The 17,524-nt window shown below is 61.0% G+C and overlaps 4 protein-coding genes across 14 annotated transcripts in view; 2 read left to right on the forward strand and 2 right to left on the reverse strand.

Moving 5' to 3' along the window:
- The first annotated feature begins 355 nt into the window (after positions 1 to 355).
- Positions 356 to 4,695, forward strand: SAR1A (secretion associated Ras related GTPase 1A). Of its 2 annotated transcripts, none has more exons than XM_021543886.3 (7): positions 356 to 423; positions 766 to 840; positions 1,695 to 1,814; positions 2,272 to 2,337; positions 2,730 to 2,833; positions 3,267 to 3,453; positions 4,026 to 4,695. In XM_021543886.3, the coding sequence occupies exons 2-6, from the start codon at positions 783 to 785 to the stop codon at positions 3,402 to 3,404; spliced, it is 486 nt and encodes a 161-aa protein (XP_021399561.1). In that variant the 5' UTR covers positions 356 to 423; positions 766 to 782; the 3' UTR covers positions 3,405 to 3,453; positions 4,026 to 4,695. The 2 variants fall into 2 exon arrangements, with proteins under 2 accessions (XP_021399561.1, XP_021399560.1); XM_021543885.4 differs by having other exon boundaries at positions 3,322 to 3,453.
- Positions 4,696 to 6,051: 1,356 nt separating this feature from the next.
- TYSND1 (trypsin like peroxisomal matrix peptidase 1) lies at positions 6,052 to 8,052 on the forward strand. The gene is made up of 4 exons (XM_021543849.3): positions 6,052 to 7,022; positions 7,106 to 7,239; positions 7,308 to 7,493; positions 7,581 to 8,052. The coding sequence occupies exons 1-4, from the start codon at positions 6,052 to 6,054 to the stop codon at positions 7,790 to 7,792; spliced, it is 1,503 nt and encodes a 500-aa protein (XP_021399524.3). The 3' UTR covers positions 7,793 to 8,052.
- Positions 8,053 to 8,524: 472 nt separating this feature from the next.
- On the reverse strand, positions 8,525 to 14,147 carry SPOCK2 (SPARC (osteonectin), cwcv and kazal like domains proteoglycan 2). Its single transcript, XM_021543853.4, has 11 exons — positions 13,859 to 14,147; positions 11,854 to 11,862; positions 11,598 to 11,643; positions 11,225 to 11,339; positions 11,038 to 11,140; positions 10,849 to 10,957; positions 10,653 to 10,772; positions 10,348 to 10,566; positions 9,469 to 9,531; positions 9,195 to 9,332; positions 8,525 to 9,111 (listed from the first exon to the last, which is right to left on the reverse strand). Exons 1-11 carry the CDS (start codon positions 14,072 to 14,074, stop codon positions 8,966 to 8,968), a joined length of 1,284 nt encoding a protein of 427 aa, XP_021399528.2. The 5' UTR covers positions 14,075 to 14,147; the 3' UTR covers positions 8,525 to 8,965.
- A 2,234-nt stretch (positions 14,148 to 16,381) lies between these two features.
- The window catches only part of ASCC1 (activating signal cointegrator 1 complex subunit 1), a 35,410-nt gene continuing 34,267 nt past the window's right edge, over positions 16,382 to 17,524 (reverse strand). For all 10 annotated transcript variants that reach the window (XM_021543854.4, XM_085583890.1, XM_021543855.4 and 7 more), the window contains one exon: positions 16,382 to 16,963. In XM_021543854.4, the coding sequence (XP_021399529.1) occupies positions 16,847 to 16,963 (117 nt within the window). In that variant the 3' untranslated portion in view covers positions 16,382 to 16,846. The remainder of the gene's footprint in view (positions 16,964 to 17,524) is intronic.

Below are 17,524 nucleotides of genomic sequence, written 5' to 3' on the forward strand. Positions count from 1 at the left end.
ATCCCTCGGGGATCATGGAGTGCGGCCTGTGGCCGGTTCCCCACCCGGGTACCGAGTGTCCCTCAGACACTCCGGGGATGGTCACGCCTCCCTGGGCCCCCTCCAAGTCTCGCCGCCCTTTCCGTGGAGGAGTTCCTCCTCGTGTCCCGCCCGGAGCAGCTGCACAGCACGTCCTGCCCGCTGCCCTTTGTGGCGAGGCGGGGTTAAGGGGGTAGCTGAGGGCCGCGTCCCCGCGGGGCCGAGGCCGGTCTCGAACCCGGGACCCCGCGGGGCGCGGGCGGCTCTCGAACCCGCGCCCTCCCCGGCGCCGCGCGGGGCCAGCGGGGCCGGAAGCGGGCGGGGCGCGCGCTGACGCGTTTCCGGCGGGGCGCTGGCGGCGGCCGCGGACGGGACTCGGCGGCGGCGGCCCGGGGGCAGCCGGGGGTGAGCGGCGGGGGCGGCGGCCGGGCCCGGCGGGGCGCTCAGCGGGGCGGCGGGCGCCTGGCAGGCCCGGGAGAGGGGCGGCGGCGGCGCGGGGGGTGACACGCAGGCAGAGCGGGGGCGGGGCGGGGGCCAGGCCTCGCCGCCCGCCCTTGAGGCCGGCCCCGCTCACCCCGGTGGCCCCTCACCCCCCGTCTCCTCTCACCCCCGTTCCCCTTCGCCCCCGCTCCCGCCGACCCCTCCCGTTGCCGGGACCTCCGACCCCCCCGTCCCGGAGGCCGTGACCGCGGCTCCCTTTGAGCACCGACACTTCGTAACGCGGGGTTTGGGATTTGTCCCCCGCAGGCATTTTATTTCCAGAGATGTCTTTCATCTTCGAATGGCTCTACAACGGCTTCAGCAGCGTCTTGCAGTTCCTAGGTAATGCCTCAGCAGCCCCCTCCGGGTGGGTTCGGCTTCTCCGGTTCCCAGTATCCCATAAAAGTCGGGGTTAAGGTGGTGTGCAGCAGCTCTGGCCAGTGCAAAGTCTGGTGAGGAATCTCTGTATCAATAAAAGGGCTTTTACACTGGTGCAGAGAAACTTTGGGAGTATTTGGAGGCGTTGGGCTCCCACTCAGGTGTTTGTCTTGCCCTTTGCATGCCTGAGAGCAGCTAGGCTGTCCAGCCCCAGGCAGAGGTGCTGCCTTGACAGGGAGGGAGCCCCATCCTCCTCCTCCTCCTCCTAGAGTCCTGGATTCCAGTGGAACTCCTTGCTGGAGGATAGGGTGCCCATTCTCATGATCCCCTCTTGAAAGGAGGATTAGAGCGACAGGGTGAGAAGTCCTGTTGGAAACTTTTGGGAGCTTTCCTGTGGCAGACACAACAAAAATCAGTTTATGCCAAGAAAACAACACTCTGTTCCCTGCTTTGCACTTTTTCCTGGACAACTCGCTGCTCTCTTTTATGAGTTTGTTCAATTTTAACATTTTCTGAGGAGGCAGATTGGTCCATAACACTCTGCTGCACGCTGTCCTCTGCTGCTAGTACAGATCTGAGGAAAGAATGGAATTCTCAGGGGCACACGAGCTTAGGAAATGTCCATTGCTGTGAGCATGCCTTGGAAGGAGCCTGTTAGAGCTCTGTGTGTTTTCCCTGCTGCCCCGTGTCCGTGCTGCAAGTGTGCACAGGTGGCAGCAGAGCTCTGGGAAAGGACTTCCCCAAAAAAGCAGCGTGGCGTTCTGGCTCCGGACGAGCCCGCTGCAGCTTTCCTCTTGCTTTGTTCCCTCTCCTCGCAGGTTTGTACAAGAAGTCTGGAAAGCTGGTTTTCCTGGGGCTGGATAACGCAGGGAAAACCACTCTGCTGCACATGCTCAAAGATGACAGGCTGGGTCAGCACGTCCCCACGCTACATCCCAGTAAGTCTCCCTGGGAAAAGCCTCCCGGCCTGGCTTTTCCTCTGGAATTGTGGGGACACGGTGTAGGAAGACACCTTGGTGGCAGCTCTGCCTGGGGGATTTGAGGGTCTTAAAACTTGAGCTGAGGTTGCAGCTGCACTGTGCTTACCCAGGCTGAAGTGGGTCTGTGTTTTCCTCTCTAGAAATGCCCAGGAACTGGTATGGCTCAATTAGTAGAAAGGGAAGATTTTCCTAATGGAAAGTCTAATAAGGGATAATAATTGCAGGTTAAAAAGCTTCTGTGGGGAAGCAGGAGAAATTAGTTTCTGCCGCTAGTGATTTTGGGAAATGGCTGCATTTCAGCCGCTGAATTCCACAAGAAGTTTAGGGAATTCCTTATTGGAAGAGCATGTGTGATGCCAGCATGAATGCCCACCTTCCTTGTTTTCTTGAATCCCACCTGTGCTTTCCATTTCAGCATCAGAGGAGCTGACAATTGCTGGAATGACCTTTACGACTTTTGATCTGGGTGGACATGAACAAGGTGAGGAAAAAATGACCAAAAATTGATCCAGACGAGTGTCAACAATTAGCAGTGCCTAATTATTTGTTGCCTGGATTTATTTATGGAACAATACGTGGAAGCAACCTCCTGGCTGTAGGATTGCTTGGAAGGAAATGCTGCCAGTTCATGCCCTGCTGCCTGGAGTATTTTTAGCTGTGGAAGACTGCAATATAATTTAGTTTGTATAATTGATGGATTTTTAGTTATGTACTTTCTAGAAGTTTTAAACACAGGTTTTTTGCCCTTTTATACACAAAACTACTGGAAGGAAGACAGCCTGGCTAAAAAGGCAGCCATGGTTGCTGAGGCTTGGTGGATTTTTCCCTGTGTGGAGATTTCACAGGGCCATGTTTGTCCCTTGTGTTTTCCAGCTCGCCGGGTCTGGAAAAACTACCTGCCTGCCATCAATGGGATTGTCTTCCTGGTGGACTGTGCAGATCACTCACGGCTTATGGAATCCAAAGTTGAGCTTAATGTAAATACACTTCTCTTGTTTCCCTTCTCCAAGACCTGATCAGCTAAATTATGAATAACAGCCATCTCTCCCAGAGCTGGAGGAGCCTGGATGTCCTTGCTCTGGGTTGGCCACAGGCACTTGAGTTCAGGGGAGGCTCAGCTGGGACAGCAGCAGGAGCTTTTCCTTTCTCCATGGAAAGGCTGCTCAGGCCTTGGCAGGGCTGCCCAGGGAGCTTTGGAGTGCCCATCCCTGGAGGTGTCCCAGGAAGGGCTGGAGGTGGCACTCAGTGCTCTGGGCTGGGGACAAGGTGGGCACTGGGCACAGCTGGGACTCCATGGGCTGGCAGGGATTTGCCAGCCTCAGTGATTCTGTGAGTCTTCCACAGGAGTATGGAAGCCCCAGAAAGGAGCCCTTGTTGGTCACAGAGCTCAAACAAAACCGTTTTCTTCAGGCAACGACTCCTTTTTCCACCTGTCTGCTCAGCTCTTGTTGGCTCTTGCATGCAGGCGTTAATGACAGACGAGACAATATGCAACGTGCCAATCCTTATCTTGGGAAACAAAATCGACAGACCAGAGGCCATCAGTGAGGAGAAACTGCGGGAGATCTTTGGGCTCTACGGACAGACCACAGGAAAGGTAGGGAAGCATCCAAATCTTGGATTGGCAATGGGGAGCGCTTGCCTGCTTCCTTGCAGGTTGAGCCCTGATTGAGTTGTGACTGGGAATTTGTCCACTAATTGGTCAAGGTCAATCAATGATAATAATGATGATGTGCCTGAAGGGAGCCAAGGAGAGAGACTGTTTAAAAGCCATGGAGCGGTGGGACAAGAGGGACTGGCTTCCCACTGCCAAAGGCAGCTTCGAATGGGAAATTGGGAAGAGATTCTTCCTGTGAGGGTGGGGAGACCCTGGCACAGGCTGCCCAGAGGAGCTGTGGCAAGGTTCAAGGCCAGGTTGGACGGGGCTTGGAGCAGCCTGGGACAGTGGGACCGAGCAATGGGGTGGAATGAGGTGATCTTTAAGGTCCCTTGTAACCCAAACTTCTGATGCTGCCCTTGGGCAAGTTTTGAGGCTGCCGGGATTGTCCAAAATGCAGTGCACACACAAAGGGGCCTGCAAAAGGAGCTCCCCTGGATGGCTGTGGCTCGCTGGGTGCTTCCCTGAGGGCACCAGGGGTGCAGATGTGACTCCTCTTTGGATTTCCCCAGGGAAATGTGCCACTGAAGGACCTGAATGCGCGCCCCATGGAGGTGTTCATGTGCAGTGTGCTCAAGAGGCAAGGCTACGGTGAGGGCTTCCGCTGGCTATCGCAGTACATTGACTGATACTGGCACGGACACGAGAGTTTTACTCCTCTGGACTGATCCTGTTCACTTCAGCTTCCTATGGACTTTTCTATTAGAACGTGGAAGGCTTTCCAAGCGCATACTGGCATTGTCCAAGAGACTCCTGGTTTTCCGGCTGCCCTTATGGCACAGTGGTGACACCACTCTTTTCCACGCGGCGGGGAGGCAGCGCTGTTCCTGAGTTGTCCCTGCCACTTGGGTGACAGCGGGGCTGCTCCAGGCTGGGAAGGCAAAACTCTGCACGCTGCGATGTAACAGCTGAAAAAGAGAGCACGTCTCACCACTGTGGTTAATTGACTTCAAAAACAAACAAACAGAAAAGGAAAAAGTGATTCTATTTTTTAAAGAAAGTGTTAATGTAAATGACGTCCCTTCTAACTTTTTAGTTTAACGTTCATCTTGTTTAGTCCAGAGTCTGGTTTAGGGTTTTTTAAAAATATATTTAACGGTATTTAGGTATTTCACAAATTACTGAACCAAGGTATCACGATATTAGAAGTCCTCAATAAACATAGCATTTGGGCTTAACTGAGCTGTAGGGTGGCTGTGCTGTGTCACGCTGACCGACGACAGCGCGGTGCTGTTGGGACTGAGGTGTGCAATCCCAGCTTCTTTAGTTTACAGGGAATTTTTTTTTTTCTTTTTACTAGTTGGGGAGGAGCACCTGGTGCAGGTGCTGAGGCTGGTGTGTAGTGGGAAGGGACTGCCTGGTTCCCCCTCAGGCCAGACCCTCCACTGAGGATCCTCTGGCCACGCCATCACAGTACGAACCACGGAGCAGTTTTGGTTGTTGTAGCATGGAAGTGTTTGACATTTGCATATCATGAGGTGATTAATGTAGACTAAACTGGTTTCTTTTATACTCTCAACGGACTTTTTTTTTTTTTTTTTGTCTGAAGTTTCATTGCTGTCTGGCACTCATTTTCAGTTCAATAAAGACATGTCTTTCTCCACCGAAGGGGCAATGAGCCTCAGTCTGGCTTGGTGTTTGCTGGGCCTTGGGGCCATCAGAACACCAGCCACAGAATTCCATAAGGGTTTGGACAACGCTGTCAGGCACAGGGTGGGATTCTAGAGGCTGTCCTGTGCAGGGCTAGGAGCTGGACTAAATCCTTGTCACTTCCAACTCAGGATATTCATCCAATGGTTCCATGGTCCTGTGACCTGCACAGTGCAGCCAGTGAGGGAAACAGGCAGGATGGAAGAGCCGCTTGTCTCCGGGCTGGCATCCAGGGAGAGCTCATGGCTTGCAGGGCTTTGCTCTTGGTAGAACAAACCCACACCGAGCCCAGACAGCCGGGAAGGGGCTGGGGGGGAAACGGGGAGGGGGGGTCTGACTCCCGGTATTCGGGGGCGATTTTAGCTGTTCCAGAAGGATTTTCCCAGTCCCGGTACCTCTGTTGGAAATAAAAGTTTCGTACTCGTTGGTGCTGCGGGTGAGGTGGGAAGCGAGCGTGGCCGTGGGGTGTCCGGGCCGAGGGTCCCGGGAAAGGGGCGCGTGTGCCGGTGTCCCGAAGTGCAGCGCTGGGTCGTGGTGGGCGAGGGGCGGCTGCGGGCCGAGGGTCCCGGTTCTCCCGGGGCCGAGGGGCGGCTCCAAAGCAGGAATTCCTGACGTGCCGGGGCAGCGGGGCCGGGCCGGGGCAGCGGGGCCGGGGCCGGGGCAGCGGGGCCGGGGCAGCGGGGCCGGGCCGGGGCAGCGGGGCCGGGGCAGCGGGGCCGGGGCCGGGGCAGCGGGGCCGGGCCGGGGGCCGCGCACCCCCGGTGAGGGCCCCGCGGGGGCGCGCCCGTCACGTGCGCGCTCCGCCCCGGCCAATGGGGAGGGCGCGGCGCGGGGTGGCAGCCAATGGGCGCGCGGGGCGGGCGCGGGGGCGCGGCGGGGATGGCGGCGATGGCGGCGCCGCCGTGCTGCGCGGTGCGGGTGCGGGGCGCGGGCGGCGGCGATGGCGGCTGCAGCGGGCTGGTGCTGAGCCGCCGCCCCGCGCTGGTGCTGTGCCACGCCGCCGTCTTCGCCCCGTTCCTGCGCGCCGGCCCCCTCGCCTGGGCGCGCCCCGCCGCGCTGCTGCCCGACGCGCTCCGGCCGTGCCCGCGCCTCAGCGTCGTGCTGGGGGCCGCGGCCGGCGGGCTGCGGGAGCTCGATGCGCGGCTGCTGGCGCTGGTGCCGTGCGCGGCGTTCCGGCGGGCGCTGGAGCGCGGCCTCGGGCGGGCGGAGCGGTGGCGGTTCGGGGCCTCGGAGGACGCGGGCACCGACCCGCGGGCGCTGCCCTGGTTCGCCTGGCTGCGGGTGCCCGGGCTGGACGCGCCCGAGGGCGGCTGGGCGGCGCGGACCAGCGCCGGCTGCCTGCGCAAGGGGCAGGCGCTGCTCGCCTGCGGGTCGCCTTTCGGAGACCTGTGCCCCGAGCTGTTCCTCAACACGCTGAGCCGGGGCGTGGTCAGCAACCTGGCGGGCGAGGAGAACGCCCTGGTGCTCACCGATGCCCGCTGCCTGCCCGGCACTGAGGGCGGCGCCGCCTTCGTGCCCTCGCCCGACGGGCCGCGCGTGGTGGCCGTGATCGCCGCCTCCTTCTGCTGGAAGGGCGCCGAGTGGGTCGGGCTCACGCTGCTCTGCTCGCTCGCCGCCATCCTGCGCAGCAGCGCCGGCGTCCTGGGTGAAGCCGGGATCGTGGTGCCGCCGGTGCCGGCGTGGGTGGCCGCGGTGCCAGCGAGCAGCGGGCAGGATCCCCTGGGCTGGACGGCGCTGGTGGAGTGCGGGGCGACCTGGGGCTCCGGGGTGCTGCTGGCACCAAGGATGCTCCTCACCTGCCGACACGTCGTGGAGGCAAGAGCCCCACTCTACGTGACACCGGCAGCCGGCCCCGACCAGTGAGTGCGGCTGTCCCCCTGCCAGCCTTAACCCCCGACCCTGCGTGTCCCCCGCCATGACATCTCGTTAACCGTGTCCTTAGGAATGTCGCCGTGCTCAGGGGACATGTGGTGTTTGCCACCGAGGAGTCATCCCCCTTTGATGTGGCCGTGGTGGAGCTGGAGGAGAGCGTGCCAGGCTTTGTCCCACCGTGCCTGGCCAACACCTTCCTCCCAGGTAAGCACTGGGGGGACACGGGCTGTTAGGTAGGGACTGCCTCACACCTGCTGCCTCTCCCATCCCAGGAGAAGAGGTGAGCGTGGTGGGCTTCGGGGCGCTGGGGCAGGCGTGCGGCCCCTCGGTGACAGCAGGGGTGCTCTCGGCCGTGGTGGCTGTGGCTGGGCGCCCTGTCATGCTGCAAACCACCTGTGCCGTCCACGGGGGCTCCAGCGGCGGCCCCCTCGTCTCCTCCCGCAGTGGATGCCTCATGGGTAAGCCAGGGGTCTCCCCGTGGGCAGGTGGGGGTGGGCATCCCCCGGCCAGACCCAGTGATGTGGGCATCACTCCCTCCCCGCCAGGCATCGTGGCCAGCAACACGCGGGACACCGCTGTGGGGGCTACCTACCCCCACCTCAACTTCTGCATCCCCATCACCATCCTGCAGCCGCTCGTCGCATGCTACTGCTGCACTGGCGACCCCGCCGCCTTCGCCGAGCTCAACCGGGTGGGTGAGGGGGTGAGGGCGACTTGGCAGCTCCAGCAGAGGCCAGGACTCCCCAGCAAGCTCTGACGCCCCTCTTGTGAGGCTTGTGCCAGGGACCGAGGTATCAGGGACTGAGATGCCAAGGATGGGGCTGCCACATCTGCTCTTCAGCCCGGTGGTGTGGGGCCCAAGCACCTGCACTGCACAGAGCCGGTGGAGCATGGGCACTCTGGGGCAGGGGATACAGCACAGTGCCTCTGACAGCTGCTGACAGCCCCAGACTGGAGAAGTTTGGGGTCTGTTATTGTTTTATTTTCTCCCTGGGGCCATAAATGCAGTGAATTGAGGCCCTGGTGTCCCGTGTGCTGAGTGGCTGCAGGGGGGGTGGTGGAGGCCCTCACTAGGGTGTGGGTTGGGTTCTGGGGGGCAGGTTGGTCCTGTAAGGGATATTCTGGGTTAGGGGTAGGATTGGGGTAAAGCATGGGGAGGGAAGGCAGTTCTGATTCCTTCCACGGCTCTGGACCCTGTGGAAAGGGGGTTTGGGATGCTGGAGAGGGTCAGCAGCTGGGGAGGGGACATGTCCCTGGGGAGGGAGGCCAGTTCCAGCTTCATGGCAGCAGAGTGCAGGAACCAACCCAGGGCACTGACAGGGGGGCACTCCCACCCCAACCTGCTCCCCAGCCCTGCAGTGCCTGCTCACTGGAGGGCACAGCACCACCACCACCCCCTGCCCAGGACAGCCCTGCAAGGCAGGTGGGTGCAGGGGAGGCACGGGGGGTGCCATGGGGAGGAACGGGCGGGCGAGTGTTTGACACAGCACGGGGTATTTATTTCACAGCCACTACACAACGCCGGGGGCCGGGGCAGCCACGCAAGCACAACATGAGGGGGGATGAGGGGAGGGAGGAGGGGCAGCTTATCTATAAGGGGGTTTGTTGTTTTTTTTTTTTGTTTTTTCCTCTTTTTTTTCCCACTTTTATTAGCGCCATTTGCCCGGTTGAAGACCACGCAGCAGCACACTAGGCCTACAAGGCTCTACCCAAAAAAAAAAAAAAAAAAAAAAGCTCAAATTCGCATAAGAACGCCCCCCCCCCCGCCCTGCTCACCCCCTCCCCAGGCGAGCGCCCCGTTGGCCCATCCCACACGGGACCGGAGAGGGGAGCACCCACCCCATGCCACACCGGCAGCGGGGGGGCCACGGGGACCACCAGCTGGGGGGCTGCCTCCCGGCCGTGCCGCCCACTGGGCTCTCCTGCTCCTCTACCAGATGTAACCGCCGTCGTCGCCCTCGCCTGCTTCGCCCTCCTCTTCCTCGCCTTCCTCGCCCGCCTCCTCCGGCTCCTTCTCCTCCTCATCCTCCCAGCCCACGCTGCTCCCGAAGTCGCCCGAAAACCCCGTTGCTTCATCTGGAGGGGCGAGGGGCAGAGGTTCAGGGCCGGTCCCGGGGCTGCAGCCCCGTCCCCAGGCGGGTGCTCCCCGCAGCTCTCACCGCAGTCGGGGCTGCCATGGCCGCGGGTGCCCGTCAGCTCGGCCCCGTGCTGGTCTACACACCAGCACTCGCCGCCGCCCGGCTCGCACTGTGCCCGCCGGTAGTAGCCATCCTCATCGCAGCTGGGAATGAAGGTGCCTGCAGGGAAGCGATGGCCCCCCACCCCCCCCAAACACGTGCAGTGCCAAAGCCCCCCAGGGAGATCCCCATCCTCATTCCAGCCCGGCTGCACGGGGCACTGCTGGGGGAAAGGGCCCTGGGATGCCCCACTCACCCAGCTTTTTTTTGGTTGCTTCTTGGATCTGGATCTTCTCCAGCTCCCTGAGACAGGGCGGCTCTGCAGCAGCACCACATGCTGCTCTTAGGGCAGGCATGCAGCCCCTCCGGGACAGGCAACCCCTCACCCCACACAGTGTGCACCCCCAAACCCACAGCATTCATCTCTGTGGTGTGCATCCCCTAGAACTCCAGATGCCCCCATGGGGTGCATCCCCCAGACCCCACAGTGTGCATTCTCCATGGTGTGCATCCCACAGTGTGCACCCACCCTGACCCACGGAGTACATCCCCCAGCTCCACAGTGTGTATCCCCCTGGCTCCACGCTGTGCATCCCCCACCATGCATATCCCCCTTAAACCAAGATGTGCTTCCCCACGACCCACAGCATGCATCCCCACATGTTTTCCAGGCCCCCCAAACCCTGTGGTGTATCTCTCCCCCTAAGGCAAACATCCCACAGCCACTCCAAACCCACAGCAAGGATTGCCCATTACCCCATGACATATGTTCCTCCCTCACACACGCTAACCCCACAGCATGGCTTCCTTATGACCCCATGATGTACATCCCCACTCCCAACTCCAATCCCATGATGTAGATCCCCCACACCCCAGTCCCACAGCATGGATCCCCCATAACCCCACGTTGTACAACCTCAATCCCATAGCATGGATCCCCCATAACCCCACGATGTACAACCCCAATCCCATAGCATGGATTCCCCATAACTCCATGAGGTACAACCCCAATCCCACAGCACAGATTCCCCAGTCCATGGCATGCATCCCTCAGGACACAGATCCCCCCAGCCTCACGGAGTGCATCCTCCAGGCCCCGGCCCCTCAGTGCCATCTCCCCCCTGCCCTGACGCACTTTCCCTCCAGAAGCAGAAGCACCACTCGGGAGCAGAGACGCGGCCATCCTTGGAGGTGTCGCAGGAGTTGAAGAAGGCGCGGATGCACACCTCGTACTTGTCCAGGTTGATGGCGGCCAGCTCAGTCGCCTCCAGGAAGAGGTCCCCGCTCGTGTCCAGCCGGGCGAACATCCACCCCACCGCCTCCTTGCAGGTGGCCGCCACGCTCCTCTCCAGTGCTGCAGGGTAGGATGAAGCCCGTGTCTGCCCGGCCCGCCTGGGGACAGCAGCCCACGTCCCCTCCCCGCATGGCAGGGACAGGTACCAGAGGTGGGGCTGGCGGGGAGCCCACCGGAGCCGTTCTGCTTGGCATTCTCCCGCAGGAGCTGGAACCAGTCGCGCAGACGGTCACCCAGGTCGGCCAGATCCTGCCCGGTGCACAGTTCTGTGGGGTCCAGCGGGGCAGCGTCAGGCCGGGCAGAGCTCGGGGGCGGTCCCCCGGTGCCCTGCACCCCGCTCACCTTGTTTGCTGTCGCCGACAGGGCTGTGCGGGGTCGGGCAGGGGCACTGCCCCTCGCATCGCACCGTCAGCTGCTTGCTGGCCAGGCACGCCTGCTGCTCCAGCTTGCACTGCGGGGCGGCAGCGGGACGTCGGCGGGCGGACACGGGGCACAGGGCCCCGTCCCCGCGGCGGGTGCCGCTGTCCTTACCGCCGAGCTGTACGTGTGGCCGTCGGAGCCGCAGACGGCAGCCACCGGGGCGGCGTGGCAGGGCTTGCAGCCCCCGTGCGCCTTGGGGCCCAGCGGCTTGATCCTGCACGGGGCGAGAGGCTGTGAGCCCCCGCCTCGGCCCCCCTTCGCCTGCCGCCTCTCGGCCCCGGCGCCGCCGCGCTCCTACCTGTGCTCCAGCTTCTTGCGGCTGATGCACATGGCGCGCTGGTAGCCCTGCGCCACGCACACCTTGTGCCGGCTGCACTTCACTTTCTGGCAGGGGTCCTTGGTGGTGTCCAGGGCTGGGGGGGCACAGAGGGACTGGGGCAGGCGGGGACGCTCCAGGGGAGCCCCGGCCGGCCCGGCACAAAGCGCCATTCAGGCTGCAGCTGGGCAGCCGCCTCGGCACCAGCTGCTGCTTCCCAGCTCGCACCGACCCCAGCACCGCTCCGAGCCGGAAGGGAAAAACCCGGGGGGGTGCAAGCAGAGAGTGCGACCCCTCGCCATACTGGCTGGCATCGAGCCCACTGTGCTCCAGCCCAAACCCATCTCAGCGGTACCTTCATCCCCGGGCTGGTTGTCCTCCCAGCTCTTGATGTAGTCATCCTGCGAATTGGGGAGAGCCTGCGTGAGTGCAGGTGGCGGGAGAGGTGACACCGGGCCAGGCGTGCCATCACCCTGCTCGGGCCCACCGGCCCGGCTCCCGCTGCACACACCCCCTGGGCACCCCACAGCGGGAGGGCAGGGAGCAGGGACAGGGAGCAGCCTCCCCACACAAGCGGGGTGTCACCCCCTCGGTAGCCCCTCGAGGCTCACCTCCACCTCCTGGCAGCATGGCAGTGAGACGGCCCAGCCGGAAGCAAGAAAAGAAAAAGAGAGAGAGAGTGCCCACCATCAGCTCTGGGACAGCACAAAGCCCTGCTCCTGGCCCCATCCCACAGTGACAAGCACCCTGTGCCAGTGGGGCACCCTGACCTTCTGGTGCCCAAAGCTCTCGCCACCAGCCCTGGATATCACTGGCACTGACCACCAGTGTGCTTCCCCATCTCTGGCTTAGACCTGTAATCCTGCAGAGCCTTTACACTGGATAAAGACTTCCCCCATCAGCCAGCTGGGAAAGGGATGGAAATGGCATTGGGTGGATGAAGCCCTTGGGAGCCCAGTGAGGATCTCAGAGGATCCCCATGGTGCTGCCACCCTGGTTCTTCAACCGTGAGCCCAGAAGGAGTGGGCCAAGATGGATGTCACTGCCTGGGGAGGCAGAGCTGCTCCCACAGGACCCCGAAAGCATGCCGGGGGTGTGGGGGAGCAGCAGGGACTCCAACCCTCCCAGCAGGCAGCATGGCCCGCCCCACGGGATGCTCCGGGGTGAGCTTTGTGATGAGGCAGGAGCATCCCTGCTGCCCTGGAGAGGGTGGGCAGGGTTGGGGATGGCAGCTGGAAGCAGCGGCACGGGAGGCAGCTCTGGAGGGGATGTCTCACTCCAGCACGGCGGTGTTTGCACCGCAATCGATAGCCGCGTTCCCGTGCTGTGATTGGTAACACTGCGGCGCCCGGCAGCTCCCTGCGGCGCGGGTCTCGCCACGGCCGCCGGCCTCCTCCCCGTGCATCCCCCCACCGGCGCTGCTCAGTCGAAAACCCCACAAATCCATGGATTTGCTTATTAATCCAAGCTAACCGCCAGTAGGGCTGCACCACCAATCCCCCCCCCCCCCTTCCCCAGCGCGGCAGCAGCAGGGTGGGCCCCACGCGTGCAGCCAGCGCCCGGGGGTGGGCATCCCTCAGCCCTGAACCTCCCCGGGGATGCCCAACTGGTTTATTTCGGGGGTCGTGCTCCCTGCCATGCAGTGGGCATATCTCCCTTGCTGCCATCCATCCATCCATCCATCCATCCATCCATCCATCCATCCATCCATCCCATCCAATCCTCCCTGCCAAGGTGAACCCGAGAGTGCATCTGAACAAAGACCAGCGGGGCTGGCTCGGGGTGGGGGGGCGGCTCGGGGTGTGCCCCCTCCCCGTCCGGCTGCTGCAGGTGTCCTGGGTCTCCTTAGGATAAAGCTGCAGCACCGTGTCTCCCACCCTGGAGGACACGAGCAGGAGGTGTAAAACGAGCCCGAGAAAAAACCCGACTGCCTCATAATATTAAGGGCTGCAGCTAAATGCCATCGAGGCTGTTCGCAAGGGCTGTGTAACGGGGAGAGGTGACAGCATCCCGAGCCCGGTGTGCCAGCGCTTCTCCAGCACTGCCTGCATCCTCATCCTCCCTGCCTCGCGTCCCCCACATCCCCAGGGGTCACCACCCCGCCGAGGCGGCGCCGGCCCCGCCTGCGGCACCGCGCGGGGCTCCGAAGACACCCCGCGGGGCTCGGGGAAGCGGTGTCCCGGGGGATGCTCGTGCCCTGACACGGGCTGGGCTGCCACCGAGGGTATCAGGCCACGGCGCAGCCCCCGCAAGGGGCGGGCGGGCACGGGGAAGAGGGTGCAGAAGACAGCACCCCGGACAACGCAGAGGGTCGCTTTGGGATCAAGCCCCGGCTATGGAGGCACCGGCACAAGCCACGCAGCTTTGGCGTCGGGCAGGGAGACGGCGGCGCTGCCGGAGCCGGTGAGCATCCCCCAGGTACCGGGGCCGGCAGCCGCCCACGGCCGCGGCGGGATGCGGGCACCGCCGAGCATCCCCGGCGATGGGGCCGGGGCCGGGGCCGGGGAGGGTCGCGCTGCGGCAGCCGCAGCCGCGGGGCGGGGAGTGCGGGGAGGGGTCTCCCGGTGCCCGGCAGCGCGTCCCGTCCCCCCCGCCCCGCTGCCGGCGCGGACTCACGTCTCGGAAGCGGTTCCAGTGCTTGATCCTGCCGCCGTACTGCGAGATAGACGAGAGCCACTGCTCGTCCTCCATGAAATTGCCGGGGCTCTCCCCCGCCGCGGCGGGCCCGGGGCCGGTGGCGGGGCCGGCGGCGGGCCCGGGGCCGGCGGCGGCGGCGGGCAGGAGCAGGGCCAGCAGGGCCAGCAGGGCGCGGCGCCCGCCGCAGCCCCGCATGCTGCCGCAGCGCCGGGGGGAGCGGGCGCGGTGCGGAGCGGTGCGGTGCGCACGGGGAGGCGCCGCCGGCGAGTGCGGCCGCGGGGCGGCACCGGGCGGCACCGGCGGGAGGGCCGGGGCGGGGCCTCCGCCGCGCCCGCCGCACCTGCGCGCCGACACCGGGGCGGGGGAGCCGCCGGCACGGCACGGCACGGCACGGCACGGCCTCAGCACCGACCCACCTTCTGTCCCCATCCTGCACCCCCGTCCCTGACCTGTCCCTGTCCCTCGTTCCTCATCGTGCACCCTGCAACTCTTGCTACCCCCGCGTCCTGAGGTCCTCGTCCTGCACTACTGGTTCCTACCGCGTCCCCATCCTGCATCCCCTGCCACACCCCCTTCCCGCATCCTCCATCCTGCATTCCTGGTCCCTATCCGGTCTCCATTCCTCATTCCCCATTCTGCGCCCTCATCCCCGGTCCATACCGTGTCCCCCACCCTGCATCTCCCATCCCCATCACATCTCCATTCTGCATCCCCCTTCCTGCATCCTTGGTTCCTACCCGGTCTCCATCCCACATCCGAAGTCCTGCATCCCTTGGTCCCTGCCTTGTTCTCGTCCTGCAACCCTGTAACAGCTGTGTCCTACATCCTTCATCCAGCACCCCTGGTCCTGCCAGGTCCCCATTTCACATCTCCCATCCTGCATCCCCTGCCACATACCCATCCAGCACCAGTCATGCCATATCCCCTCATTCTTACCATGTATCCATCACACATCCCCCCCATTCCTTCCCCATCTCCCACCTGAATACCCCATCTTGCATTCTCAGTCCCTACTACACCCCCATCCCACAGCCCCTTGTCCCTGGCACCTCCCATCTTCCCTGTGATGCCCACACTGTGGTCCCCATTCCTCACCCATCCCAGCACAGCATTTTAGGGCCCCAGGGAAGACTCCCCCCAGTCCCAAGGTTTTGCTTTTGGATTTTCCCCTCTTCTCAGCAGGGGGAAATCAGGGTAGGCAACAAGTGACAACTTACCCCAGCTGCAGCTCCTTCACAGCTTCAGCTGGGGATGCCACAGCACACATCCAGCTTCTCTTCTCCCTGCCAGGATGGGAAGGAAAACTGCCAGCAAACCCCGGTGATGTCAGGCAAAAGATCAGAATCCTTAATTCTGCCTGGGGAAGGAGGTGTGAAATGAATTTTGCTGTGCCAGGCTAGAGCCGCGGGATAAGCTGCTTACCAGTGAAATTCCACCAACTTCCAAAAGAATTGTCACTAAATCATGTTTATACAAGTGGTAAGAGGAGGAGTATGCTTCAATTGTCAAAAACCCATTTTTGCCTCAGCTTCTCAGTGAGAGTTATTAAAAGCTCGCCAGGCAGAAGCTTCCCAAGGTGCATCTCCCCTTTCCTGGTGGCTGCGTGAGCAGCTCCGAGTCTGTTCCAAAGAGATTTGCCAAGTACCTCTTCAGGCTGGCGGAAAGATGACAGCAACTGGTGTTAAGTGCTCTCAGCACCTCCCCTCCCTGTGAGTGTGTGCTGGTGTTCTGCTCCCCGAGGGAACCGTTTGGAAGGAGACTTTCAGAGAGCACAAAGGCGTCAGACCGCCTTTGTGCCAAGGAAAAGGACACAATCAGCCCAACGGCTATAGCTGGGTACAAGCAAGGGCACCCAAGCAAAAGCACAGATTATTTGATTGCCTGACAGGCAGGCTTGAAAACAGACAGGCCATTTGGTCTGGGAAACATAAACAGCAACACATTTGAGGGGGAAATGAAAAGCAATCCCAATTCCTGAATGACTCCCACTGCTGTTTGTGCATGGCCAAACAGCCAGTTCACTGTGGAGGGAAGAAATGGGGTGAAATGATCACTAGCACACGTGGGTTCTACTAAAGCACCCCTATCCCTGGCTGAGACACTCTCCACCTCTACCACAGCATGATTCCATACCCATGGAACCAGCTAGGAATGGGCAGCAGCACCTGTTTTGTTACAAAACACCCAAGCACCAGCACCTTCCATTTTCCAAAGCATTCATCCTAGGGCAAGTTGAAATCCTGTGTTGCTGTTTTTAGCAAATGTGGAGATTTACAGGAAAAAAACAACGTTGTCTTGAGATCGCTGAAGGATTCACAATGGAATCAAAATGCTTGGTGCTGCTTTTAATGGAGAAACCACCTACAAGGCATATGTTTTTTGACACGCTCTGAAACGGTCACTGGAAAGCACTCTAATCGTCAGTGCTTTCTTATTATCATAGTTATGTGCTGTGCTGGAAGTTTAATTACAGAAACTATCAATGCAACAGGAGATAAACACTTTGCTTTTGAAGGGAATTCATTTATTTGGAGATCTACATCACACAGGCACGCTGCTGGAGATCCAAGCAATGCCTGACCTCAATATTGTTAAATCGTGCTCCAGCAAAGCTCTCCTGGATTTTAAATACTTATTTTAAGAACTTCCTTCTTCTGAAAAAAAGCCGTGTTTCAACACCGGCGATGTCCCAAAAGCCCCAGTTCTAGTCGTTTTCCTGGAAAATCAGCCATCCACAGACATCAAAGAGGCAACTTCGTGACATTTTGGGGGAAGAAGGAGGAAGGACTCTGGCAACCCCCAAGAAGAGAGCAGTGGGAAAAGCTGCAGGGAAATGTCAAGGTTCCCAAGCTTTGGAGGAGTCATGAGGCATCCCAGCTTGGAGTTCCCAGGTTCCCATTGAAGATTCATGTCCTCTAAAACCTTTCACTGAGGGATTACGCACCGAGCAGACCTGCTATGGCCGCCTCAAGAGAAGCACAGCTGCCCAGATGTTGCATAGTAGCCAGAGGCGTCCGAGGAGAACCTCTGGGAGAGACGCACCGAGTCCAGCTGCACCTCCCCGAAGTAGAAGTTCTCAAAGAGCTGAAAGGAAGAAGAAAAAAACCACTTGAAGGGCAGCAGAGAAATGGAGCCAGCAGCTGGCAGCTCTCTTGCAGGAGCTGGCCTTGTCAAAAGCCTCTACTCACAGATAGGTTTTGCCTTTAAATCAAAGTGTTCTTTAGATTATTTTTCCCACTAAAGACTGCACTTGAACTCTTTTTATGTACAGCAGCAGCTGCTCAAACCTCCCCTGTTTTGCTGCCTGTGTCACTAAGAGAGTGTGGGGAAGCACCACTGCTCTGGAGGCACCACCCCCGGGTGCCTCTCGAGGTCGCAGGCTCTGCAGGAGCAAGGTTTGAGGCCAGGAGGTTTGCACCAATCCAGGCCACAGGATGCAGGACTTAACAGCTACAGCTCAGTCCTAATTCGAAGTAGCAGATTGGAGGCACAAGGCTCCTCATCCCAGCACTGACCCCGCTTTGTTCAACAAATCCGTCTTTGTTCGGCAAAGACTTGAGTGCAAATTAAGGAAAGCAAGCCAACTCTGGTGCCCGGGGGTGTGTCCCTGCCCATTAATCCAACCCACGAAGCAGACAAACAAAA

The sequence above is a fragment of the Lonchura striata genome, chromosome 6, assembly GCF_050655825.1.
Source record: "Lonchura striata isolate lonStrDom1 chromosome 6, ASM5065582v1, whole genome shotgun sequence".
Classification (NCBI taxonomy): Eukaryota; Metazoa; Chordata; class Aves; order Passeriformes; family Estrildidae; genus Lonchura; species Lonchura striata.

Coding starts and splice junctions, on each gene's coding strand:
- SAR1A (XM_021543885.4), top strand. CDS start 783: ATGTCTTTCATCTTCGAATGGCTCTACAACGGCTTCAGCAGCGTCTTG. Junction 1,815..2,271: donor CGTCCCCACGCTACATCCCA/GTAAGTCTCCCT, acceptor TTTCCATTTCAG/CATCAGAGGAGCTGACAATT. Junction 2,338..2,729: donor TCTGGGTGGACATGAACAAG/GTGAGGAAAAAA, acceptor TGTGTTTTCCAG/CTCGCCGGGTCTGGAAAAAC.
- TYSND1 (XM_021543849.3), top strand. CDS start 6,052: ATGGCGGCGCCGCCGTGCTGCGCGGTGCGGGTGCGGGGCGCGGGCGGC. Junction 7,023..7,105: donor CCGGCAGCCGGCCCCGACCA/GTGAGTGCGGCT, acceptor CCGTGTCCTTAG/GAATGTCGCCGTGCTCAGGG. Junction 7,494..7,580: donor CCGCAGTGGATGCCTCATGG/GTAAGCCAGGGG, acceptor CCTCCCCGCCAG/GCATCGTGGCCAGCAACACG.
- SPOCK2 (XM_021543853.4), bottom strand. CDS start 14,074: ATGCGGGGCTGCGGCGGGCGCCGCGCCCTGCTGGCCCTGCTGGCCCTG. Junction 11,340..11,597: donor CAACCAGCCCGGGGATGAAG/GTACCGCTGAGA, acceptor GTGCCCCCCCAG/CCCTGGACACCACCAAGGAC. Junction 9,333..9,468: donor AGCAACCAAAAAAAAGCTGG/GTGAGTGGGGCA, acceptor GCTTCCCTGCAG/GCACCTTCATTCCCAGCTGC.